The sequence below is a fragment of the Pogonomyrmex barbatus genome, unplaced genomic scaffold, assembly GCF_055798465.1.
Source record: "Pogonomyrmex barbatus isolate J1 unplaced genomic scaffold, ASM5579846v1 scaffold3, whole genome shotgun sequence".
Lineage (NCBI taxonomy): Eukaryota > Metazoa > Arthropoda > Insecta > Hymenoptera > Formicidae > Pogonomyrmex > Pogonomyrmex barbatus.
In genome coordinates, this window is record NW_028297127.1 from 1,832,177 (window position 1) to 1,859,148 (window position 26,972).

Below are 26,972 nucleotides of genomic sequence, written 5' to 3' on the forward strand. Positions count from 1 at the left end.
TCGACCGGCTTCGCCAGTTTTCAAACGTACAACCCGGCGCTTGACAAATCGTTCGCGTCTTTCCGAAATTTCGCGTGAATTACGCGTGTGTTATGATCAAGGAGACAATTCGTTGAAAACGGCATCCTATACGATGCGACAAATTGAAGGTCAACAGGGACTCGTTCGGTGTCAGCGGATCAAAAGGTAAGTACCGGCGATTACTTTGCATTACTTTGCGAATGACCGATATTTTGCGTTAAACGGACTAAATTTTATTTTGAAATTATATCGATTTAATATTACACGTAATAGTATTTAGGAATCGATACGGGATTACGGCTTATTGATAAAAACTCTTCTATTATACAAAAAATGTCTATGTTTGTATATTTCGGAGTTGTGCCTTTACATGAAAAATATGAATCATCCACATTACTCGTAAACAATGTAATTATATAAAATGTCATTTATGTAACTCATAACTTATGAATAGAAGATTCATATTTCGTTTATATATACATATATGTATAACATATTTTATTTACATAATGTATCATGTTTTTAATATTATATATTTTTATTATTAATGCATTAAAATTAAACAGTAACAATTTTAAAATTTAATTACTTTTTTCTTAATCGTGTATCCGTATTATCCAATTTACAATAATTTAACGTTTATATTATCTACGTGAGAGAGATTTGTTTAAATATCGAGTACATAATACGTAAAAAACCTGTGTAGATATAATCTTGAAATACGATACAATCCTGCATGGAGATAATAATGAGGTGTAGAAATGTAAGAAACAAAAGTTTATCCTGCTGCGTTGGTAAAATCATGAATTCTCGGTATCTTAGTCGTGATAGACAATTCCTGTATTCGCGATTCTCTTCGTCGTATCGACGATTCCACAATGACTCTGAAGTTTGCCGACAGAGACCGCGATAGCCGCGAAACAACGCAATAAGATATGCGACATCGGTATTTCTTTCTTTCACTCTAAGAGAGAAATTTCATTGTAAAAATTCCCTCACGCAGATATGATTATTTGACAATGCGAAATTAATATCGAAAAAAAAATTTTTCTTATTTAATATTTAAGTTATATCTTTAAATACGAATTTTAATCAGCATTGATCAGCATTTTGATTGATGAGCATTGCAATTTTATATAAATAAAATCGCTGAAGTATTTCTTGATTTAGATTGCATAATGAAAATGTATAAATTTTTTTCATTACATCACGCGCGAATAAGATTTATTTTATTTTATCTTGGGTAGAACATGATAAAGTAGAGACTACATGGAGGAGAATAGAAGAAATATGACGTCATGCTCACGGCATAGCACATCCGTATTTCGTATATATACAGTATTCCATAATACTCCGAAGAATCGAAAACCGATTTTTCTTCAACGGAATGCTGATATTTTCCGAATTATATTCTTCGCGGAAATTAAATTCTTCTTTTTTAATTTGAGCGACGTATATTTCGAGAAAATCGCGAAGATCGCGAGGAAATTATACGATTGCTCGGGAGGAAATGATGGCTAATCATATCTATGTACTTCAAAACGTAGGCACGTTAAGTTTTACACGCGACTTGTGGAACTCGTATGGCGTCGAATGGACGGGTCGTCGTTACAATGGAATAAACCGAAGAAGTAAAGCTCGGGAGTGTACAATGCGTGACGTCATTACGTCCTCGTAGATTACATACGCGGCGACCCCGAAGCTCGTCATCCCCGGCGCGAAAGACAGAAGGGCGCCGACGAGGAGGGTGGCCGGCGCGCGAGTCGTGTGGAGCCTTATCAATATTATCAGCGAATGTCGGCGCGGTGCGGCGGGGAAGGTACGAAGGAGTAAGAGGCGTCGGACGGGACCGACGCGACGGGGCGACCGGAGTGATCGTGGTGGGTGATTCCGAGTGGGGATACGCAGGCGCCGTGCACGATCAGCCCCCCCGTTACGTACCGACGTCGCCGGCGTCGTCGTCGTCGTCGCCGTCGCCACCGCCGCCACCGCCGCCACCGCCGCCACCGCCGCCACCGTCGAAAGAGAAAGAGAGAAAGAGAGAGACGTCGATCCGTCTCGCGCCTCCTCTCGCGTTCTCAGTTCTCCGACCGAACACACGACGGCGACTCGCCAAAACCACGCGAGACTCGAGTCGAAACGACGAGGGTATTGCGTCCGCGGCACCGCGACGTCGTTATCGGCCACTCGAATCCACGAAGGAACGCCTCGAGACAACACCTCGTGCTCATCGCGACACGACGATACGAAGGGGGTGAGGGAGGTTACAAGCACGCGGCGGAGCAACAGTGTTCGGCGACCTTCCTCTGGAGTGCGTCGGTCGGAGACAGTGCAGGGGATGAGTTGAGTGTCACCACCGATCGAGGATACCGAGAGAGTCGAGGAGGCAGCGAGGGGTTAGCGAGAGGGCATCGTATTTCTACGATTCGGTCTGTCGAGCCGCGGGAAGGCGTGGTGAGTCGTTTACGTGCACTCGTCCCCGACTGCATGGAGACAGCGCGACCGTGCGACGAGACCACGTGAAGCATAGGATTGATAGTGAGACGTGTTAGTGAATCTCATGATAACGCGACGCTAACCTCGAGAACGGACAAAGAGAAAGGTGTAAGGAGAAAAATTTATCGCGTGGATTATTATGCGTTGCCTGAAAACCTTGGCCGATCTCTCGACCGTGTTCACCGCAGTGACGATCTGATCGTCATGCTCGGTCGTCGGTGACTCGCCGGAAAGTGGATCGTGAGCAGAGGATTTCCCGGGGCTCGACGTGGCTGCATGAGCCGAGGGATATCCCGAGAGAAATCGCGACAACGGCGGTGGTCGGGCATGGTCGCGGAGGATGAGGAAGAAGTACAAAAATAGCTGTCCCCGTGGTTGACCGGAGATGCACAGCTGACCATCCACGACGGAGAGGAAGAGAAAGAAAGAGAGAGAGAGAGAGAAAGAGAGCGCGCGCGAGAGAAAGGAAGAGAAAGAGTGAGACAGGAAAAGAGGGAGCGAGTGCCGGACGTTCGATTAGCGCTGGCGAGCGCCGCGACTCGCGTCGGGATCGATCCGATCGCGACATTCCGCGTCAACTCGACTGCAAACACACCACGTGCCTTTATCGTCACCGTTATTGTTACCGTAACCCGTTGGACGCCTCTAATTATCCCGGGGATCGCGACGCCCTCCCCCTTTCCGCAGTCGGCCGTCGACTCGTCGCACGAGATCGAGCTGTCCTCGGCGAAGGTCCCCCTCGTCATTCGAGTGCACTCGGGCGATCGAACGACAACGTCGTGGAGATGTCCGAGCCATGCGTTCCACCGAGATCACCGCATCCCGCGACCTCGGCCGCCGTGAAGCCTGACCTCGATCTCACGAGGTCGTGCAAAATTCGCGAATATCGCGCAGGAGTGCCTGTAGTCAGAAACGTGAACTCCCCGAGGATCGAAGCCCCGAGGCTGTTGACCCGCATCGCGACGCCACCGCATTGGTGTTTGTCGACTGTATTAGGACGCTTGATCGCATATTAAACGCGCGAAATAGATCTCGGCGCGATAGTGTCGGTTTTACGTTTAAAACGCCGTCAAACGGTCAAACGGCAAGGCGAAGCGATATGAGACGCTGCCGACGAGAGACGACAAATCGCATCGGGGACGGACGCTGCCGGCGAGCGACGAGCGAAGCGTCGTCGTAGCTTCTTACATCGGCGACGACAACGACGACAGCGCGGAAGAGCCGCGCGCGCGAGACTGCCCGCGATCGCCAGCCGCGTCCTGGAAGCCGTATTAACGCCGCGGCCGCTTCCGTATCCTCGCTATAAATAGGCGTTCCTTCGCTCCATCTGACCAGACACACGCACAGTCGGAAGTGACACACGGTGCGTACACGTGCGACACGTATGCCGGCCGCTCGACCGAAGGTGGGACCGACCTTTCCCCGCGTCCTTGTCGTCTCGACGGCAGGAGGAATCGTCGTGACGTCTCGCGCGCCGACGATCTCGAACGTCACATCTAGATAGGCGAGAACTCCGGGTCCAAACGAACGACGTCGTCGACGTCGGCGAGTAGAAGACACATCGAAGTTCGCACTCGCGTGCGAAACGCGCGGAAACGCGGCCGCACTCCTCTCCCGACATAGCCGCTCGGGATATATATCGATACAACACAAGCAAGACCGACGAACAACGACCGCATCCGCAGGTGTTCCTGTAGCGAAACCAAGATAGACACGGAGTAGAAGAGCACGACGACCTCTTCTCCTCGTTTAGCCTTTACTACGTATCGCCCCCTCCCCCTTTCGTAAAGCCTTTGTTAAGAGGCGGACGAAAGAAGGAAGTGAACTTCTTTCCGAGAGGGAAGTAAAAACGGACGCATCGCCGCGTGTCGTCCGGTGTCGCAGCAACGAATCTATCTCTTTCCTTTTCCCTCGCGCGAATTCAATCGCATTACGTTACTTCTGTCTTATACTGGCTGATCACTATGCTCAACTCGTGCTGTGCTTTTTTCTACCGTGCTCGTGCATTGTACGCCGCGAGTGTTTTCCTAGTGCTTTAGTGTTACCGCGCGATAATATTAATTGAGAGAGATCGGGCCCGGTGTTGCCCCATCGCACGGTCGAACGCGGAAGTCTTGGCTGCCCAGGTATCTGGGAACCCTGTTCCTGAGATGCCTGTTAGACGGGGTCACGTGGCGCCTAGAACTACGATCATCGAAACCATCATCAGGAAGTTTGATACGCACGGTGAGTTGGAAAAGAATCGGAAATGGCAGTGGCGTCTCGAAAAAATAATTGAACGAAAGAATTAATTGTTTTTGAGGGTTAAATGGCTAAATAATTTGTATTCGTATTTGCGATAATCGTACCACGTGATCAATTATATGGTTTACGGGCGAATAAAACGTGACAGTATAATTCTGCCGGGACATAGAAAGTAACTTGCGTTTTACGCGACAATATCGATGTCATTGCATAGCATTATGTTGATTAAATAAATTATAATCATGACATTTATATTTGCGCTGATTAATTCAGCATGCAGCTTTACTGTTTAACTCTGCGACGTGATGATCGTTAATCTGACAAAGCTGCTTAAGTTATTAATGAATGTATTAACATGAACACGAAATAATATTTTATTTGATTAACATAAATTTTCATAATGTATAGCGGTGTTTTATTGCCAAAATAAATCAAGTCTCAAAATCTTACTGCAATATTGATTACGGGCTGGAAACTACGAACATATTTTATATTAATTTGATAAAAAAAAAAAATTCGGCTTATCCTTGGAGATCGAGTAAGCAGATCATTTATATGTACTCGGTTTCCTCCGTTTCGTTACCGCGAATCGGCTTACTTCGAAGGTCAAGACTAAAAATATTTGCCCACTCGTCTTCTCTGACAGACGTGGAAACGTAATCGAAGTACTAGGGAATATTGAGACTGAGATATGCAGAACGTGCAGGCATTGAGCCAGAGGTTCATTTTCAATATTATGTAAAACACCCCGCGACTGTGGTGCAGGGTGGATATGGAAGGGCTCGGTTAAATGGAGGAAAGGGGTGGCTCTGTGTCACAATATGGGACAATGCATGTCACTGGCAATATCACTCCAGAAATGCCTCGAGTCCTTGCGAGAGGGGAAGCGGGACGCGGAGGCAGCTCGAATTGATTGCGAAAAGGAAGAGAGATACAGAGGTAGAGAGAAACAGAAACACTAACGATTTCTTTTGCATAGTCGCAATTTCCCGACAAGAACTCTCCTTGATGGGATTGCTTGTTTAGATAAGTGTTAATGTACAAGATTGTAAAGAGTACACACTTTATATCATACTCGTAGAAGTAAAGATGTGATACATTTTATTTTTGCTTGATATAAGAGGAGAAAGACACGAGTAGTTATTTATGTATAAAAATTATATTAATAAAATTCACACTCTAACTATGGATAAATTTAAAAATGTAGTACTAGCAGTATATACGATATCCGTAGTTTGTAATTTATATGAATCGCACAGTATCTGTTTAGAGTATTACATTGTAGTTCAAGGTTAACTGATTGAATTATTATATGTATAGGTAAGCTAAGAAAATTATTTCATATTTATGATATGATATTATCGTATGACTGACGAAAACGCGATACATGGCACAATGAAACTCATTGCCATAACGAAATGCTAATATATGCATTCGCGCGTAGTTGATATCGAATTTTTTTGAATTTGCAAAGAAATTTGCGTTACCAGTTAATATGGAATATTGCAGATATGTGCCAAGGGAAGCAACTTGAAAAATTATTCTTACACGTTTTAATAATTTTAAATATTACGTTTTCTTTTAACACCATATTTTTTAATTATATTGCGAGATACATAAGCCCCATTAGCCATTTAAGGATAATACAGATATTCTGTAGATTATATTCTTTCAGGGAGCTAAAATTAAAGCCTTCAAAAAGACTGCAGAATTCTTTGAATAGAGGATTATAATTTACGTCAAATAATGCTCTGTGTTTTTCTATCTTTAATTCTGCATTTTTTAGTCCAGTTTATATTTTCCTTAAAAAAAATATAGAAATAAATATGTATGAAGTTAAATATAGAAATTATATATACTTAAATATGTAAAGTTAAATAATATACGTTTTAAATGAACAATTTCCTCATGGAGAATTTTTATGTAAAATTCTTCTTAATTATTACAAATGGACTGAGTTGTTGTTTATTAGCACTAGAGATTTTTACAAAATCAAATACCAAATCAAATACTGCGCTGACCGCAGTAGAGTTAAAAGCTTGGATAGTAATGTAATTGGATAATTTCGGAAATACGAATTTCGTTCCTTTCCGCAACACAATTTTCTTATTGCGATCAAAAATTGCAAACTGTTTTCGTGGAACTACTTTATCACAGATTGGAGAAGATTCCCTAGCTCGCTTAATTTGATAAACGATATTGCATAATAAATAATGTCACGACACTTAAAGCGATATAACGTTAGTCTCTAGTTTAATCGTTAAATGAATGACCGTAATTCGATGAGATTACGTCTAGCGGAGGTGTCAAGTTTACTGGCACACGATAGAAAAGTGAGGCTCGTAATGTGATTGGATAACGATTCCACGTATTGGATTTCCAGCAGCAATATCGGTTCAACAACTTTTGCAGGATTGCGACGGCTGATTTTCTCGCAAGACTAAATTTATCCTTAGTGCTTACAATTTCTCTCTGACACAGCAAAGCAATAGCATTACAGTTTTTTTCTTTGTATACTACTAATGAATTATTTCCTCTTATTACAAATCAAGAATTAAGTGTAATATCTGTGAAACAACTTTATAACATATTAATTAAATTCATAATGTCATAATGATTCATTCTCAAAAATTAAAACGTTGTTTGTAATCAGTTGAGGCTCCCAAAGGTCGGCTCCCAAAAATATGTAAATTTAGATATGCATAGTCAATGACGGGGCTTTCTCGTGTACAGAATATTACACCGGAAGCGGGCTCGAGAAGCCGGCGTTTATCGCGGGAGAGCGTGTCTCGGATAATTTCTCGACCCCTCGTAGTCTTCAAAGGGTACTTTGTGTCAGCGCGTCGATGGTGAACGCGTTTGATGAGTCTTCAAGTTCATTCATTTTTCACTCCTTTCCACACGACTTGCCGGCATTCATGGGAAAAGTTCGTGCGAGGAAATCACAACTGGACAAGTTCGTCCGCGACGAGGAGAGGGGGACGCGGGAGGGTGCGTGGTAATAGGCATTAACGCGATAACTTCTCTTCAGGGGGAAGACCTTCGTGCGCCAATTTATGTAATAAAAAATATGTATGTGTGCCAGTCAAGCCGTGGCTTCTAATCTGACGTCTCCTCTACAGCAATGTCCGTCCGTCTCTGCGGCGCGCGCGTTTACTCTTTTTTTTTTTTCTCTCTCTCTTCTACCACCACTCTCGCCATAGTTCGACCTAACGATCCTTACGACGGATCGCTCCACGTGTACTCGATATTCTTCACCTGTTCTCTTGAGCTATAATCGAATACGACATCGTCGGACCGATTCGTCTCCCGTCGCAGACGACGTACCTCATCATAATACCGCATCACAAAAAATTAAACAATATGAAAGATACGTGGAAAGAAATCGAGGTAAACTTTTGTCGGACGGATGGCGATGAATTCCAAATTTTTTTTTTTTCGACCTTTTCCCCCGCAAACTAATCGAGCAATCTTTAAATCGGCTGAAACCCAGCTGGGAATCTGCGCTGCTTTTTATCTCGTGGAATACATTTAACTTTTTTCTTGCGATAATAGGGTCTGTGAACTTGATGAAATTTGCGAGAGTTGGAGACGGAGTTGTATCTCTTCGACCTTTGTATGCAGAAAGAAGAGGGCATTACACTCGGTGCAAATGTCTTGACACCGATAAAAATCTAATCCACTTTATATAATAAAAACTGTATAATAATAGCGGGTACAATACTTATCGATCTCGTATCTCGCAATTTTCACGTTAAACAATATTATTAATTACGATAAATTGTGCTTTCCCGGGGAAATGTCTAAATTGTAAAATCGATAACGCTATTATTCGCAATAGCAATTAACATCGCGATATTATGGAATTCCGTGTACGTCGCCCGATGGATACCGATCACATATATGAATACTATGCGTGTCAAGGACACGCCAGGTTCATTCGGCGAATATCCGCGGAACGCACGCAGGACGAGGGATAGGAAAAACGAAACCGATAATGTGTGACACCGGGAACCTGGCACGGGAGCCTCCCTTTTCGTGTACAAAGCTATTAAAAGTCGACAATTGCGATTGCGGCGCTTGGAGTTTCTCTTTCCGTTTTGCCATGAGCTTCACCGCTATTCTTTATCTCGAAGCTACTTAATCTCACGGAACAATAAACGGCGATCTGTCATTCCGATTCGTCGGCAGAGGCAATGGACACGCTGTCACTCACGAGAGAACACCGCTCGCGTGTTCACGCGCCGACTCGGGTCGGGCGGGTGATTTATTCCGGTAAATGTGCGTTACATGAATAATACGTCGTGACATTGCTTTTTGTAACGTATCTTATTATATATTAATAAGATTTTATCGGGAATAATATGTCTTTGCCGCGACAGTTAACAATTTTAATTAGCGTTTCAATTTGTTTTTTTTTTTCCCTTAAATCTTAGTGTGAACGCAGACGTTGAAAAGATTTGTTACGGTTGATTACCCAAAGATCAGCATAATTGATTCTAAAGCGAGAGAGAGAGAAAAAACGGAATCTTTTATTTAATCACTTGTACCACTTGAAAATTTTCTCAACATCCGCGAGTGTGAAACGCTAAAAATCACACCGTCACAACCGGATCAATCAGCCACTTAAGCCCCGCCGTTTTCAACCCCTTTGAACTCTTCGGCGTTTCGCCTCTCGTGACGCTTTTACACATCAAACGTTCACGCTGCACAACGGGGCGGCTCGAAAATTTCTATTATAGACATTGATTTGACACAGGATCGATCGGAAACTTCGAGGACATTTATCCACTTTTCTGCTTCGCCTAATGTGGCAAATAGCAACGAACGTCTCGTAACTTGTCGTGTGGCATGCAAATGATCGCTGACATCAAACATGATAAAAAAAAGTATATAAAATTAATACGCCTGAAACTACATATGTAATGTGTGTAGCTTCTCTCTCTCTCTCTCTCTCCCCCCCCTGCCTCCCCCGTCTCTCCCCTCCCTCCCTTCTCTCTCTCTCTCTCTCTCTCTCTCTCTCTCTCTCTCTCTCTCTCTCTCTCGGTTAGCGATTTAAATTATATCTTATATAACGCACATCGGTAATCGGTCATTTTTTTGTCGTTGCTACTTGTCACAATGGGCGTTCTCAGTTATTTCTCATCTTTGGCAAGATTTGCCGTAGCGCGTGTCGCAAAAGACAGCGGGCTGATTCATCGGATTGAGTGGATCAGGGTCGATTAGAAATCGCGAGACCTCGACAGCCTCGACTGACCCACTTTTACGCACCGTCTCTCATGAAAACCGCCACGTGTAAAAAGACGACGGCCTACGTCACTACTATAGGCGCGCGGAAGGAGATCGGTTTCCACCGGGCGAAGACGAGATGGAGATCTCGGCGAGTTGGCGGAAATCACGATGCCGAATCGTCGGCGGATTCACACAATTCTCGCTCGCGTGACGCGACCTACGTACGCGATGCACGCGCACGCATCCACGCGTGTAAACCCGTTCGGAGATTTTGGACAGCCGCCAGGATGGATATTTAAAATTTTCTCCGACTCTGCCGAGCATCCGCCGGATTTCTTTTTTCTCTCCGATGTGATTCGCGACAACAACCATCCTTTGTATGTGGGAATCGGCAGAATCGGTATATGTATTCTGAAATACACATTATTTCCATAGTAGTCTGACTAACAGATCCTTATTAGCCTCCATTTTTCTCTATGAAACTCATATTCCCATTAGTTTAAATTTCTTTTTTTTTTTTTTTGGTCTGTCAAGGTACTGATAAGCGTTAGTAACTACACTGCTAAACTAAGAGATATTTCGATTGACGATTTCGAGCTCGAGGTTGGCAAAAAATAGTTCAATGATAAAACAGCCAATGATCGTCGAACATACGCGGACCGCAAGTTGGCGTCGTCGCGACGCCAAACATCTCGCGTTTTTACGTCGAGAGCGTCTTCTAGCGAGAAAAATAAAAAAACGTCTTATAGATCGTAAATTACAAAAATATTATATCATCGTGCGAACCTATTTTTAAGCTTGTTTAAATTGCTCGCGGGGGATTCTTTCGTTTTCCACGAGACAAGCATACGTTTGTCGCCCCTTGGCGATGGACTTTGAACAACAGATAAATCGTCAGGCTCATCGTTGTCTGAATGGTTCGCATATTTTTGCGAGCGAGACCTTTTATATTCTAGCAAAACAAGTCCACGCGGATGGATCCACGCCGTGTGTGTATCGAAGAATAAAGTTCAGTCAAACACGTCAATTTCCTGGTCTTCAAATACACGTCCACACGTCAAGTCTTCCGATTTATTCCGAGTTCGAAAAAAAGTTCGAAGAGCGAAGGGTGTTTCCGCATTAAAAATAAACTCGAAGGAAAGTGAGAGCTTTCAGATTTATTAAGTGTTAGAAAGATGTTTGTCTGATTTTTTTGCGTGAGATAGTTTTTCGAAACGGTACGTTCTCTTATTCGTTGCAACACGCTCTTTGTCGCCCGTACTATTATATCGTGATCTTAATAATGGCACGATTAACCGATGTTTAATTTGGCGCTTGATACGTTTGAAATTTTTGTCGCGTCCTCAAGTGTCACACACGTGATGAGTCGCATGAAAATATGTCTTACAGACGGCGCAGCAAATAGATCGGATTGGACATACTGACGTTACGATTTTTATTTCTTTTATATGCACCTTCTCTCTGCCACCAGATGGATCAGCTGTTTATTTTACTCGATCATATGAAAGGCTTGGAAGAGATCATTAATTTCGGTATGTTTCCCTTTGCCAGCGGGATCCAATAGCTTTGAAGATTGCGCTAGTGCAAGACGAATGCACCTGCAGAGTCCAACAGCGATAGTTCGCATTTCACGCAGTTTTCTCCATAAATCTCAAAAATCAGAAACTTTATCCTTTAATATTTCATCATGAAAGACATTAACATTCATATCATACATTGTGAGGTCGCGATTAAAGAAGGTATTAATCATCGCTGATAGTAAAGTCTCATACATACTCATGTGAAAGGAATGCCGAGTACATGAAATTTCTATTTTTAAAGGAATTTTGGAAACATCATCCGTATTTGATTCATTCCGGAAATACGGGCAAAAATTTCCGATCTCGTAAATCAGCGTACTTTTGGCTGCTTACACTTAGCAGAAATGCTGCGGTTTGTCTTTACGAGCGGCTTTGATGCCACTGAATCATCTAGACGAACTCTAATTGCACTCTTCTCGATTCGCTTACAGTTTCGAATTTACGTCCACGGTCAGATTTATTATTCTACAACGCGATTTTCTTCGAAATCGCTCGTCCTTCGTGCGGACCCAGACTTTGTATTGCTCTTCGGCGATCGCCAATAAAAATTATTGTTTCGCACGCGAGACGCATCTGCGCTTTTATCAGACGCCAAACCGGCTCCCGGCTTATTTTCCTTCGACGAAAGTCGGTGGTTTAATGTCGAGCTATCGTCGTATCGTCGATTGGTATTCGCGATTCTCCGCGGGATCAAAATAAACTGATTTCCGCGTAAAACGAAATCGCGCGTTCGATACGAATCTTGAATCAATTTCATGCACATGCCAATGAAATATTGATGATAAAGGCGCCAATTTTCGCATTAAAACACGGTGATTGACGCACTGCCGTTGTTTATAACAAAACCGTTACAGTTTTATTGTAACCGATTTTACGAAAATGCGATCGACGTGTTGTCCCTTCGTTAACTTTCATGATAATTTTATGTTCCACGCTTAATGACGCAGGCGCCCGAAATATTCCGATGGCTGAGTTACATCTCGCAGATCTTAAAGTTGTCGTTCTTTCGTAGAACTTCTATTTTCTTCTGTGCCGTGAACATATAACGCAAATGCGTTCTTGGCACCGAATGCGAGCTGCATTCTTCGCCGGTGTCCCCCGTTGAGCGGAACGATTTGACAAAACGCAACGACGAGTAGCAGCGTCTTGTCAAAAAAAAAAAAAAAAAAAAAAAAAAGAGGGTGCAGACAATCAAAGAGACGATCACCGATTTTTATCGATTTTTTTGTTTGATTTTACGACTATAACTTTTATAGCGATGTTTGTACGAAGAAAAGACTGGTTTTGAATTGACCAAAATATGCTACTGAAAGAATTAAGATGAGAGAGAAACGTGCGCGAGACTGCAAGCTATTCTTGATCGAGTTTGCGATTCAAAGAAACAAGGGCTCGAGCGATCAGTATGTCGAAGTCTACGAGGTAGCCTCTACAGCTAAGTGACATCTTTGGCAAAGGGCCACAACAACCCTGTCGCGATGCAAAGTCGGCGAATTCTATTTCTAGTCGATAAATTTGCCACGATGGGCCGCGTAAAAAGATGTCTAGAACGCGTCTAGACTCCCTTTACCTTTGTATTTTCCCGCTCATTTTCCATTGCTATTAAATACCCATTTGAAATCGGCTCGTTGAAGCGAATTTTCCCTCGCGAGGATATCCGCAGTTATCGCAAAGATTTCACTGCGCCGTGGATTTTCCTCGCGATCCCTTTTGACAGCGGCGAGAATCCTCGGTCGAGGAAGAGTCGGAGGAAAAAAAAAATTGTTTTCCCAATCGGCGATAAAGTTACAATTGCGTGCTCGGAGAACCTGGAGGGATACACGACCGCGTTGATGAATGATAACGCGAGGTTTCGATTACATTTGTAATGGTGAGGACGTAATTCATTCTCGCAAAGTGCTCTTCTAATTACATTCATACATATTTGAGAGTGGCTACCGAGCTATATACTCGGTGCGTATCGAAATGCGATAATGCGATGTAACGAGAGAAATATGACGCTCGAAATGAAACATACAAACGGATCGCTGCATCTATAATACATTTTTTTTTTTTTTTTTTTTGGAACGAGCTTCGTCACGTTTTATCCTGTTATCTTATTTTTCAACATTTTTTTTTTTTCGTTAACGTAATTCGCGTATATAAAACGTAAAATAGAGAAAAACGAATTTTATTTATTTTCATTCGCTTTTGTGCATAAGAGTAAAAATGATGAAAACTGACAGCATAATATAATTTAAGATATAATTTAAGTAATATAATTTAAGATATAATTTTAGAACTCGAGTCTAGATGTCTCTTTGACATAATTGACATAATCCGCGAACTTATGATCGCTTCCGCGCAATTTTATTGCATTATGATGGAAAAATGCGAGTGATCAATCTCACCTATATAATGACGAACAATGCTTCTCCGTTAGTTGAAGGGGATGAAGGGGAGAGGGGAGTAAATAGTATTAATCACGATTAAAATGCTGCTCGTGCCGCTTGAAGTCATGTTCCCGAGCAAGTTTCTCTCGTAGTCGTAAATCCTTTATCCAGATCACTCTACGGCGGCTATTCAGCCGCACCTGGCTGCCTTCTTGTTTCAAACTGATCGAGAAAATGAAATAATACCGTTATAAAATTATTCCAAAATGTAAAATTGAATAATTATATGGAGATATATATATTATCCCATCTGTGATAGAATTCAATGTCGCGCGATATACATGGGGGATATCGCGACGACGATGATATTAAATATCAATCTTAGTAGGCCTTAATTAAGAGGTGTGTTGATAGTAACGATTATCAAGGAATTTCTTGAATGGCATGAAATCAAAACTGCACGTCGAGTAGCATTTTGATGTAACGTAATATCGTGTTGTATCTAGCAAGCATCGGCTAAGAGAGCCTAGTCACGCAATATTCAAAATGATTGGATTCCAAACGTGCCTCGTAATATTAATTAGCCTTATCGTGCGAGACGATCGCTTCTCCGAAGGCACGAAGTTACGGACAATCGACGTAAAAGGAGAAATGCGACAGCGACTAATAATTAATCCACTCGGATATCTTTAATAGCGACCTAGCGAAAACTGCGACGCCTTACAATCGATACATCACGTCTGTCGCTAGAAAGCGTATCACATTTCGACTTAATTATTATAGTGTGATAAGATATTCTATTAAGTCCGCTTTTCCATGCGATGAGAATCGCGAGATAGAGGGAGATTCGGGATATGGGAAATTTTAATCTTGCACGCCGCACGCGTGCAATTCAACCCGGAGCTCTCATTATTACGAGCATACTTTATTAAAAACTATTTCCTCCACGGTATACCATGTCATTTTGGATAATATATTAGCACGTTACGCCAATGCGCGTGACAATATGATAAAGTTTATTTAATTAACGTTAAAAATTGAATTTCGCATTTGATCAGTCCGCGTTAACGCGGCTGCACATTCTCCCTGCACATCTCTCATCGAAGAAAAAGGTCACGACAACGTGGAGCCCGATCTGCGGGTTAATTCAATAAGAAATAATCCGTAACCGCAAACACACGAGGCGAAAGAAGTCAGTCACGCAAACGCGCAAAGTGACGGTTGTTCGCAGATAAAAACGACGCTGATTAAACCTTACGCCGCGCACCACGCGCGCGCGCTCCGTCGTATTTTCAATTCATCCCGGCTTCATTAAGCCCGATTGTCCTTCGCAGAATGCTCAGGTACGTAACACGATGGAATATGGAGGGCACACCGGCCGCCGGCGTGGCAGCGCCTCTGGTATGCAAAGCAGTTCGACGCTCGGCACGACTGACATTTCTGTCGGATTCTGGTGCGCGGTAACGCCTAGGACTTGAGATGCACTTGAAAACGGTCGCATATTAATATCTCGATATCGCGCTCTAAACCCCGTCGAAATATTTCCGTAAGTATCCGTAAACGCCTCCGCAAAACGTTCGTAATTAATTCCGCATAGAAAGCGCGCATCCGCATGATATTTTGGCAAGTGCACAAAATATGCCAGAAATTTCCGCGTAAAATCAAAATAAATGTCCGTCACGTTGGGAGAATAGAAAACTCACGACTGAAAAAAAAGTTCTCGCATCAATCTCGTGTATGCGTGAGTCATTATTTGACTCGCGTTTACAGAAAAGCACTAGAGCTCGTCTTGAAAAGTTCTAGAAAGGCGCCTTACTAGAAACGTTACCGTACATTCTCGTCTCGTTTTAATTAGTCCTTCTAGCCCCGTCTTCTTCAATTAAAATCTATAAAAATTCCTTTTCGTTAGCAAACTTTATATTAGGGACAGAGTGAAATAAGAAGAAATGTATACATAATATTTTTCAATATATTAGAGAGAAATTTAGAAGTCTTACATTTTAAGACATACAATACGTCCCTATTTCAACTTTATTTGTCCGTAAATGTTGTCGACCAACAAAAGCCAGAGTATCCCGAAAGCGTTTCTATGTAGAAAGTCATTTGCAAAGCTTCGTATAACTACTCGAGAGTGAGTCATATGCGTTCGATATAAATTCTTGGAATGACTGCGATGTCGGCGTCGGCGTCGGCGTCGGCATCGGCGTCGACGTTGCGGCGTCGCCAGTTGACGCTCCGTATTCCGGTTTGTCAACAGGAAATAAAGTCGATCAAGTCCGCCCCGTGGGAAGATTCAAAGACGGGGTGGCTCCCCAGGCTCCCTCCCCCCCCCTCCCACACCGCCCTCCGCTTGGCATCTCGGATAATTCGCGTCTCTTTCGACGAGGCACGTAGAGAGACCCGCGCCGTCTCGGAATATGCCGACGACATTCGGCTCACAGTCGCGTGGTAGACGGCCTTAATGGCCGCGGAACGAGAATATTTTATGGTGTGCACTTTCAGACTGTCGCCGGATTTAGGACGAAGGTCGTCGCGCGGACGCTCTTCGAGAGCGAAGATGGCCATCCGCCATCCGCCATCCGCCGTTGCTATGACGGTCTCAATCTCGAATCATCGATCATGAATCTCTGACTAATGTTCACATTTATCAGTTTCTATTATGAGAATAAAACTCCAGCGGCGCGAGAAATGACGCGTGAATTTCTCGTATAGCGTACGATAGATTTGCTCAGTATCGAGCGGTCGTCGAGTGAGAGAAACGGCTATTTGCTAAGGAGAAACTATGTTGCGAGATACGTTTCTTAGTGGTAGCTGTATATGTACGGGCGGCATGGTCGCATTTGCATTAATTTGCACCGAGCGCGAGCGATAAATATAAATGCCAGGGCGCTCCCGGATTATTGTTAACGAGCGAAGCGTCCATCTTGTATAGGCTTACGGCGAATGTGATTAAATTTAGGCACGCCGGGAACACGTTACAGCTACTGTATCTTAATGAGCTATTGAAGTCTCGGTAGATTTAACGAAGCTACTGCGCTACTCACTATTATTAGGAACATTCTTCGTATATGCTTTCTCTCGCGAGATCTGCGCGGGTTAAATCAAAGGGGCGAAGTAATTTATCATTGTCCGATGATGAGGCGCATCTCGGCGAAGTAACCGATCGATTCAAAGACACCCTCGGTATTTTCTGTTGCAGATCGAAGCTTTTTAGTAGCGAATGCGCAACAGGGACTATGCCACATTATCTACTGCTCGGACGGTTTCTGCCGGCTGACGGGCTTTTCAAGGGCCGAGGTGATGCAGCGACCAGCGGTCTGCGACTTCCTCCATGGACCAATGACATCGCCGCATGCGGTCGCGGCCCTGCGAGACGCCCTTGCCGCTGGCGTCGAAAAACACTTCGAGATCCTTTACTACAGGAAGGACGGTAAGCATTAATTTTTAATTTTGCTTGCCGATAATCACAGATCTTTTTGGCCTGACAACTGCATCCTTAAGCATGTATCGCGTAGTAATCTCTAAATTTCTTTTTTCAATTGAAAACAATTTTTTTCAATTGAAAAAAAACTTTATAACACTTTACTTTATTTGAAACTTTAAAATACTTCGAATTTAGAGGTGCTACGCGATACAAGATTAAAGGTGTATTTATTCGTGCATTTAAACGAAGCTACAGTAATCTAAAAAGTTTTGAGTAGCAACAGTCGCGATCGAACGATTCAAAGTAGCGGAGCAATGCAAAATCGATCCGGATTATGTAAAGCTCCGTGATATATAAAATATTGAGTAATAAAGAATAAGGATACGTTATTGTGCAACATGACGTGTATAAATGTACAGATAAAAATACTTGGAGGGTCGTTCCTCGTCTCTTCGGTTGCCAGTATATGATTTAGATACGTGTCACGTACGCGAGATAATGTGATAAGTTCAAAATGTTAAGTTGTCCTTGCACGTTTCATATATATGTACATATATAGACGAAAAGCGAACCGTAATTTAAAACTGCAACTTCAGGTTTCAGGAGAAATAAAAGAATCGTTTCTGCGAAACGAAACTATACGAATATATTCCCGAATTTGTTGTCGTTTCAAAAGATACTTTTAGATAGCGTAGGAAATATTTTTCCCGTCTACCGAGGAACCGTCTTGCCATTTCCGTCGTAACAGCCGAGATAAACATCTGCACGAAGTGTCGCGCTAACTTTACGGTTATTGCCGGCGGAAATAAATCAATATAACGCGTTGTCGCACGTAAAGATTTATCGGCCGCTAGCAAGAAAGTCGCAAACGTAGTAGGCATCTTTCATCTTGTCCTGAATCCTTCTTCTAAAATAGATATTAGAGATTTATATGGGGATGAGGATAAGATTGAATTTAAAACAAAAAAAAAGGGTCAAATTTGATAAAACGGTGTATTCTTTATTTCACCGATCGATATGACGTCCTTACACTTGATTGACGGGCTTCTTAACGCGCTTCTTGATTCTACACCGATCTTCTTTGGTTACATCAAATCGACGTATTTGCCCGAAGGCTTTTTCCCTCGGAGCAAATTAGGGACGAGAGTTTTTCGAGGTGCAAGACAGATGTAACAAGGACTCTGTTATTTGGAGCAAGAAGATTGAATTTGTTCGCTGACCAATGGTTACTTTAAACTCGATTTTGCCGTAGCGTCTGACCTTAGCCGCGGTGAAATCAATAGTCACCACTGTATAATTTATCATAGTCATAGTGCAGAACCTCCCACCTTGGGTGGCTTCACGATAGGTTTAATAGTAAGTTTAACTTCCCGGATTTCGAATAATACTTTTTTTTTATAAAAAAAAAAAAAAAAATATTAAACTCACTTTTTGCTTTGCTGGCGGAATTATTATTTATCGTATGATCGTGCATCATTTTTTACGTCGAAAGCTTTTCGACGTAAAAAATGATGCACGATCGTGCGATAAATAATAATAAATATAATACGTAAAATTATAATACGCAAGTAAAGTAATACGTAATTGTCCGTCAGCAATTTGCTAACGAAGCACGTAATCGCCGCTATTATTCGAGTTAACAGGTGCTACGGCAGAGTAACTTAGACAAATACATCCTCATCCTGTTTCCATCCCTTTTCGTCCCTCCTCGACGTCGCGCTGATGCTGTGCAGCGGAACAAAAAAAGTTCATCCACTTTTCCGCGCTCCTCTCGGGCGCAAGATGGACAGGCACTCCGTTTCGCTGCTTGCGCGAGATGCGTTAATTAAGAAACTTAATTAGATCTTGGTATACGTACGATGAAGCGAAATACGCGAGGGGAAGGGGCTACCAAGAACACCTCGCGGCCACTTTCCGTGGCAAAACACTGCGATTGTTAACATAGGAGGATTCATGGATAGTTACGTGCGCCACACAGTGATTTCACCCTTTGTTGAAATAACAAACTGACGCTCTTCTTGGGAGCGCCGCACATCACGTAACGTTGACGGCCACTTTGCAAGCACCGAAGGAAAGCACACGATAGCCTCTTAGGAATCAACCTAGGCCGAAGCGTACGTATAGGCTGACATAGGTAATTTTCCAATCACGAATAACATTATTGTGAATTCACTTTGACCCTCATTATTCGACATTTTCATTACTTACGTCACTTTCTACGTTAGGCGAATTGTGTATTCGTCATTTCATCACCAGGAAAATTAACGCCGAAAGCTTCTTGTCATAAAAGGTATATATAGTATATATATGGTTATGCGAGTAATAAATGTAACAATTATAATTGTACGTAGATAAAGCAATACTTATCTAATTTTTTCTTAAGAGATTTTTTTCGCGATTAGACAAAATCAGCTACGTGGATTATGGCCATTGTTGAATCGCTATTGCCTGTTACATCGATCGTTTTGCTCGCCGTGGAAAATCGATTTGTGAAACATAGAAAGCGCGTGTCTTCGTGAGAATTAACGCAACACGAGCTTTCTACCGCGCGGCCTTGTGCAAAGCTCTACCTACGTTGGTACCTACAGTTACCAGTATGGAAAATTAATCAATGGACTGTCGAGTTTCGAACTATGATTGCGGCATACCTTAGATAGGACTGCAATTTGCTAATTATGCGAAACTTTCAACAATCGAAATAGCAATCGTTATAATCGAAATATAGCGACAGTTTATGAAATGCAAGGCCTCGAAGAATCTCTCAAATAAAAGGAAAACTTTTTATATAAAAATATAAAATTATAATAAATTATATCAAATTTTTTTAAAAGAGAAGATATTTATATAGAGATACAATAAATTAAAATGCTAACAAGTTTCATGCGTTTGAACGCCTGACACAAAAGTTTATTATTCACAATAAAAATGATGAATGAATGAATTTATAAAGGCATCTCCATGATATCGCAATGTTTTTTTTTCTTTTTTTTTTTTTTTTTTTTTTCAAAAATAATAATTGACGCGAATAATAAAACCGAGTATGCGAACAGATAAATTGTAAATCTGTGATGAAAATATAATTGGTAGTTGTCGCCAGGCTCACTTTTATGTATCACGTGAATAACGTTTTAAGCTCAGGAGGAAAAAAATTATAATCTAAATTGAAAGAACGATTAATGGACTCGGGCTGTGAAAATTGCAGGTAGATAACAGTGTGAACGTATATCAATTATCCTGTCACAGATATGATAACGCTCGTTCATTAACGCTAACCCTTTTGCGTTTAATGGAGCGAACTTGTCAGGGGTGAAGAGACATTCTCGACAAATCGATTTCACTTTAGCGAGAAGCCTTACCGATAGACAAATGTCGATTATGAAATTGGTTTACAGTTTTCGAAATCTGTATCTGTCGATTTAACGCGTCATGTTTTTTTAATATCATTTTTATAGATTTTCAATCGTTTACAAAATCTATCTCAATATGGAAATTTTTCCACCAAAAGCTCTAAATTGACTATTTGTTATGATATAATTCTTGCCGTCCATATTATGAATTATGCATATACAAAAAAATGTATACAAAATGTGTGTGTGTGTGTGTGTGTGTGTGTGTGTGTGTGTGTGTGTATGTGTACGAAAAGAGAAAGAGAAAGAGAGATTTAAACACATTTAAATATAATTGAAATGAAATTCCACGCACGTCGAGAACCCAATATTACATTTTTATGCAGCTTTTAATTATGATCCTTAATTACATCACGTACTCGCCAGTCTCTTTCCGCTCCGCTCAATCTCTCGTTCGCCTCTCTTTTTCTGCGATGGCCATTTCGCGAACGCCTCTTTCAGAAAAGCTCTCCCACGTAGTTACGCAACCCGGCCGCGAGAATGGTGTTTTGAAGCGTCCAAGAATAGCCCCGTGCTCGTATTCCAACCCCTTCTCTCGTTCTTAAAACACCTGCCCTCTCCTTCCGTTCTATCCCTTTTCGCGTGTCCGCTCCTCTCTTTCTCTTTCCTTTCTCTCTCTCTCTCTCTCTCTCTCTCTCTCTCTCTCTCTCTCTCTCTCACACACACACGACATCGTTTAGTCAATGACATCACGGAACGGCACACGAATTCACCTCTCCCACGTGCATCTGGTCCACCGGTGGCGTCTACCATGTGTGACGTCATCACACCCACCGCTCCCATCTGTCCTCCTCTTCTCCCACTCTACGCCATCAGCAGTGGCGATGGCTGCAAGCTCGGTGCGGGCCACAAAGCTCTCTGTGGCGTCACAGGACAACGACCCGGCGACTGGCGTTCGCGCCATGGCCGGTCGATCGGCTCTTGTCGGTCCGAGGCCGCAAACTCACGGCTCAATTTCGAAATCTCTGTCGTAAGCTCGCCGGGGAAAACGACCGGCGAGCACGGCAACGCCTGAGATGCGAGCTTGCAGTCTCCGCGGTGGCAGCGAGCCGAGCTTTTGCGTGTGCACGGACCGTTCGATTGCGGGAGAAGGGGATCTTCGTCGTCGCGGTACGGTTGGCGAACGTGCTTTTGGCGCGCTGTTTTTCACGATTCTCTTGATCGAGCTTGCAGCTTTCGGTGCGTCGAGAGAAAATTCCGGCAGTTTTGTTCGCGCAAAATGGTGGATCCGAGCTGCTAGAGCAAAGCGGCGGGCGAAATACGGTGTATCGGATAAAATTGCGGTGATCGAATTTTAGAGCTACGAGTTTTTACAGAGTTATGAGTTTTACAGTTGCTTGTAAGTTACGTAAGATGTGAATTGTAACGATGAAGAAATCATTATAATTGTCATTATGTGGTGCGAGTATATAAATAGCAAATTTACGTATATCTTAATATACGCTAGCTTGCAGCTTTCAAAACGTTGAAAAGTCAGTGTAACTTTAACATGTTGAATTTTTTATGAATCGCAATATGAAAAGCAATATTGTAAAATTTTATTGAAAAACTGAATTTGCGTATATAAATAATATAAAATGAAAATCTGATTGTTGTCGCATATGATGATATTTAGTATTACCTAAAATAAGAACGTGTGAGATCATTCTGGCAAAACAATTTTAGTTCGTCAATTTAGCTCGATGCAAAATTTTGCAGGTAGAGAATAAGATTTTTTGCATTTTAAATTTCCCTTCCGTTGCCGTTTAGAAAAACTACTGTTTACCAAAAGGCGATGATGTTATCGATCACGCGAATGCATATTTTCGTGAGCGCAACGTTATTTGATTTATTCAGTAAATAAATTGTGTTTCGTGAACAGTTTCCGATATTGGCATCGCCATTGGAGAAAATTCACGCGTCACATACCGCCGATCCGCAGAGCAAACTATAAAATTTTAACATTCCGGCTTTTTGTAACTATCGCTGCAGCACTACCGCTTGTCTGATCCATTGTTGATTTTACTACTGCGTCTAAAATCGCGCATCCGAAATCGCTAAGCCGAAGCTATCTTAATTACGTAAAGTCTGTAACTTTGTTAATTAGAGAAATAATTAAGTAACTTTAATTTAAAACGAAACCCGTTATGCCCGTTAACGATGCCCGTTATAATTGGATCACACGTCGCCGTAGAGAATCGCTGCGATCGATAGAGATTCTTCCACGGTGCGGATATTACCTGTTGAATTTTCACGCACGTCGCGGCGCAACCGCAATTTCTGCATCTCGAGGGAGCGACACGATGCGAATAGTGCAGGATCCACTTGTAAATCTTTTATATCACGCCGACGGGGAGAGAAAGGAGGAGGGACCGAGAGAGAGAGAGAATGAGAGAAAGCCGTAAGCTCGATCACGCTCTCGACAAGAGACTCATTCGTCCCCGGACCGGTATAGAGATTCGCCGCTCTCGCGGAATCGATTTCCGACCTGTTCATGCGAGGCTTCCCTGAATTCCGCTGGGAATCGCCGCGAATAAGGACGAGAGATGAGCTGCGACGCGGAGAATCCGGAGGAAGAACAGGAAGGGATCCCCGCGAAATTGTAGGTTTCATTCACTCTTTATGATTAATTCCCTACTCCACATTTTGGAATTGTTGTCTCGTACCCTTTTCCGCGTCGGCGGAAAACCCCAAAAAAATAAAACTAGATCTTTTTTTCTCGCGCGATTTCGCTTAACAGATTCTAACGACGTCTCAGAAGAGATAGCGATGTTTGATCCCCGTGTTTCTTCTCGATTGGCTCGAATTATCTAAACAATTTCTACGAGCACTCTAGATAGGATTATAACAATAAAACTCGCATAATATCGCACGGAAAATCGTCTAAATAAACCATTTACATTCTACCTCATAGAATTTGTAAGCCAATTCTACTTGGCTTCCTGACATTCTAGTTTTTCTCAGCGCCCACAGACTTTCTGTATTTATACATCAATCTGTTTGGCAAGAAGGTCAAGGCTGCTTTTCTTTAAGTTGTATTTTTAACATCTAGAGAAACGTGTAATTAATATTCTACATCTATCTCGTGGCGTCTCTTAAAAATATCGGGCGATCTCAGGGAGAAGTTTTAGCTTTTCAGACCCTTGTCATTCGCGGTATTCTCGAGAATACGCGTATTAGAGTAAGTCTTTCTCAGAATTGAGTTTCTACATCGTCCTCGTGATTTACAGAACCTTCCTGACAGGAGCCCTCGATGAAGCGAGCTTCATCGAGTTTCGCGTGATCCCCGAGTTGACAGAATTCCGACATCCAGTAAACTTTTTCATACGGTATCAAAAGACAACTTTCAAATCTCGTTTGCGACTGTCTCTTTTTACATCTTCTTTAATTTCAAATCGGTTACTTATCTGAAATTTATCGCGCGTCTACCTTCAGTTCAAATCGATTACACATAAGAAATATATTTTACCACTTATAAGAAAGATGATTACAAAAAAAAAAAAAAAAAAACAGCTCGCTCTTTGAGACGAGTGTTGTCGAGCATTTTTATTAAATTTCCCATGATCTTATTACTCTTGATGTTCTGCGAAAAATATATCAATATCACATTTGAAATTTCCGCAGCCTAATATAGGGAGGAATGGTTACAATAATATCATCGTATATTTTTCATTGTATGTTAATACTTTATAGATGATGCATGTGAAACGTATAATATTCAAAATGTTAAAAGCCTCATTTAATATTATCCGACTTGTAACGTTATCCGACCGGGAATCGACCGGCATTCGATAACATTTGAATATTTCACGAGCGCGGCTGCTAAAGCCGGCCGGGGAAAATATCGAACTCGCGTTTTCTACCGTGTCACCTTCATCAATCCCGAAATTTCGTTCCATCATCGCTCTCCAACTCCGCCGTTCCTCTTTCATAAGCGGGAAATTACTGTTTCCCCGCTGGCTACAGCTCGCCAGTGTGCCTCCAACAATTCCCGTTTAGGAAGAAGCTAGTTCGCGCCGATAATCGCCGAAAGATGTTATTTCTGAGGCGACCGGACGTCTACCTTTCCATTTTGGATGAAAAGAGGCCACGTCTCCGCGAAAACCGCCGGCGAAATTAGTCTTACCAATAGCGTTCTCCGAAATACTTTTGGAAGTGGCTGATGACGCTGCCGGTGGGACATGCCTCCGTAAGGTCGAAGGTAACGAGAAAATAGAGTGCCCGAATAGCGAGCGCCTGTCTCGCGGGAATTGGAATTCGTCAACAAGAGGCGGAAGTTTAATATGATATTTGTTTGCCTGGTAGATGGATTTAACTCCCGTTCGATTCTCGAGAACGACGACTCGCAAATCACCGTATTAATGATTTTATAGAGCAAACAACGAGCGATCGAAGCGTCGTTCCTTGTTCACTTGCAAATAGACCTTGCGTTTGTCTTAGGAGGCATTGGAAATGACACGAGATAGAAATATGTATTTATAAATATATGCTCTCGCGGATGTATGAATATGTATACCAGACAAATTGCTCGACGATTAGCATATATCAAAAAACCTATAGCGAGTACGTCAAAGTCAATGACCGCATTCCGTCCGTTTACGACGCTATTCCGTTACAGCAATAATGCACCCTCTATGCGAGCGTTACTTGAATGCAGGTCAAGCGGAATCATACTTAACATTCGCATTATATCCGACCTCTAAGGCTTGTGCTCCAAAAATGTTACATTCCTGGGTTATGATTAGATCGCCTAAGTTCTAACCCTGGCCGCAGGTAGACGGAAATATCTTCCCGGCGAAATATGCGAGAGAGCTTCCAGCGCGTAATTAGGATCGATTAGCGAAAGGGAGAGAAGGAGAGAGAGAGAGAGAGAGAGAGAGAGAGAGAGAGAGAGAGAGAGAGAGAGAGAGAGAGAATCGGGATGCCACCGCCCGAATTTCATCTATCCCTCACGATAACATTTTCCTGGTATCGCTCGGTCACGCAGCCATTTCTGGCAAGTGTACTCGATCTTTTGGTGCTCGTTCGAAAGCACAGCTTTGAAAAGGGAGTGAGGAAGAGAGTAAAAGCGAGGATAAGAAAGAGACGGCGAGATAGAGAGAAGAAAAAGAGAACGGTAAGCGCGGAGAGAGAGGTAAGGTAAACGAGGAGAAACGAGAGCCAGAGGGGGTGGAATCAAGAAAGAGGGAAAAAGACCATGCGTTATTTCTGTGCACCGCTTGGCCTGCACCGCGCGATGCCACGTCACAAGGGCATTGCACTCTCCGTGACGTCACGGTGGCAACAGCGTCATCGACCAATTGGAGGTAGCTGTTAACCTATTAACCACTCGCTTGCACCGCGGTACCCGACTGGCTATCCACCAACCGGCACAGTGTCACGTGACCGGCACGGTAACTATCGGTTTAGAGCCTTTTTGCTTATCCGATAGGAAAAGCTGCCTGTCACTCGTGATACACGTTACGTAAGCATACAGAAAAGAATTGAGATTAATTAACAAAAGGTTTATCCGACCTATTATGGAAAATGAAATTATAAAAAACGAATAAGTTTGTTAAAAAATTTATTTTACGCTCGTCTATAATTAATTTAAAATACGGAAGGGCTCTTTAACATTTATTATCGACTATTTTTCCCGTTAGACGCAATGTCACAAGTTTATGATGAAATTTATTATGGGACTCGATTGAAACTCGCGAGAGATCAAGCACAGGAGTATCTCTATCGGTCCACTTGAGAAGGGGCCGAGGGAGGAGGGAGGGAGGGGAGGGGGTAAAAGAGGATTGATCGCGGATCAGGGATGAGCACCTGTTTGGCGATTTGGGCGGTCGCAAGGTCAGCGTGCGAGCCCGAGGTACGGCTGAATCAGGAAGGGCCACGTGTAAATTAGTCTCGCGGATTAGCGTGGACTCGGACTTATTTTTGGAGGCACGGTAACGTCCCGCGAGGGAGGGGGGGCCGGGGACGCTTATTTATAGCGGCCGCGGTCGGTTTTGCCGCGTCGCAAATTTAGAAACTCATTTCGCTATCTTCGCCTCGCTGCGTATTATCAAATTCCGGCTGTTTCTTCCTCCGCGGCACCGGCACCGGCCGGGAACGCCGGAGATACGTTTGGCCGTCAGCCAGGACTATTGTTCCGCAGGCTTGCCTATTTTACGCGCTCGCTGATAACCATAAATATCCGCCTCTCCGTGCGCTCTTTTGTCACGGCCTCTGTATA

General features: G+C 42.8%; 1 protein-coding gene across 11 annotated transcripts in view; it reads left to right on the forward strand.

The window, feature by feature from the left end:
- Positions 1 to 118: 118 nt before the first annotated feature.
- The window catches only part of sei (potassium voltage-gated channel seizure), a 99,655-nt gene continuing 72,801 nt past the window's right edge, over positions 119 to 26,972 (forward strand). For 5 of the 11 annotated variants that reach the window (XM_011637487.3, XM_011637488.3, XM_011637492.3 and 2 more), the window contains exons 1-2: positions 2,099 to 4,743; positions 17,142 to 17,372. In XM_011637487.3, coding sequence (XP_011635789.2) covers positions 4,668 to 4,743; positions 17,142 to 17,372 — 307 coding nt within the window. In that variant the 5' untranslated portion in view covers positions 2,099 to 4,667. Of the gene's footprint in view, positions 187 to 2,096; positions 4,744 to 17,141; positions 17,373 to 23,283; positions 23,355 to 26,972 lie in introns of those variants that run through there. The other 6 variants (XM_011637495.3, XM_011637496.3, XM_011637491.3 and 3 more) reach the window with 4 other exon arrangements.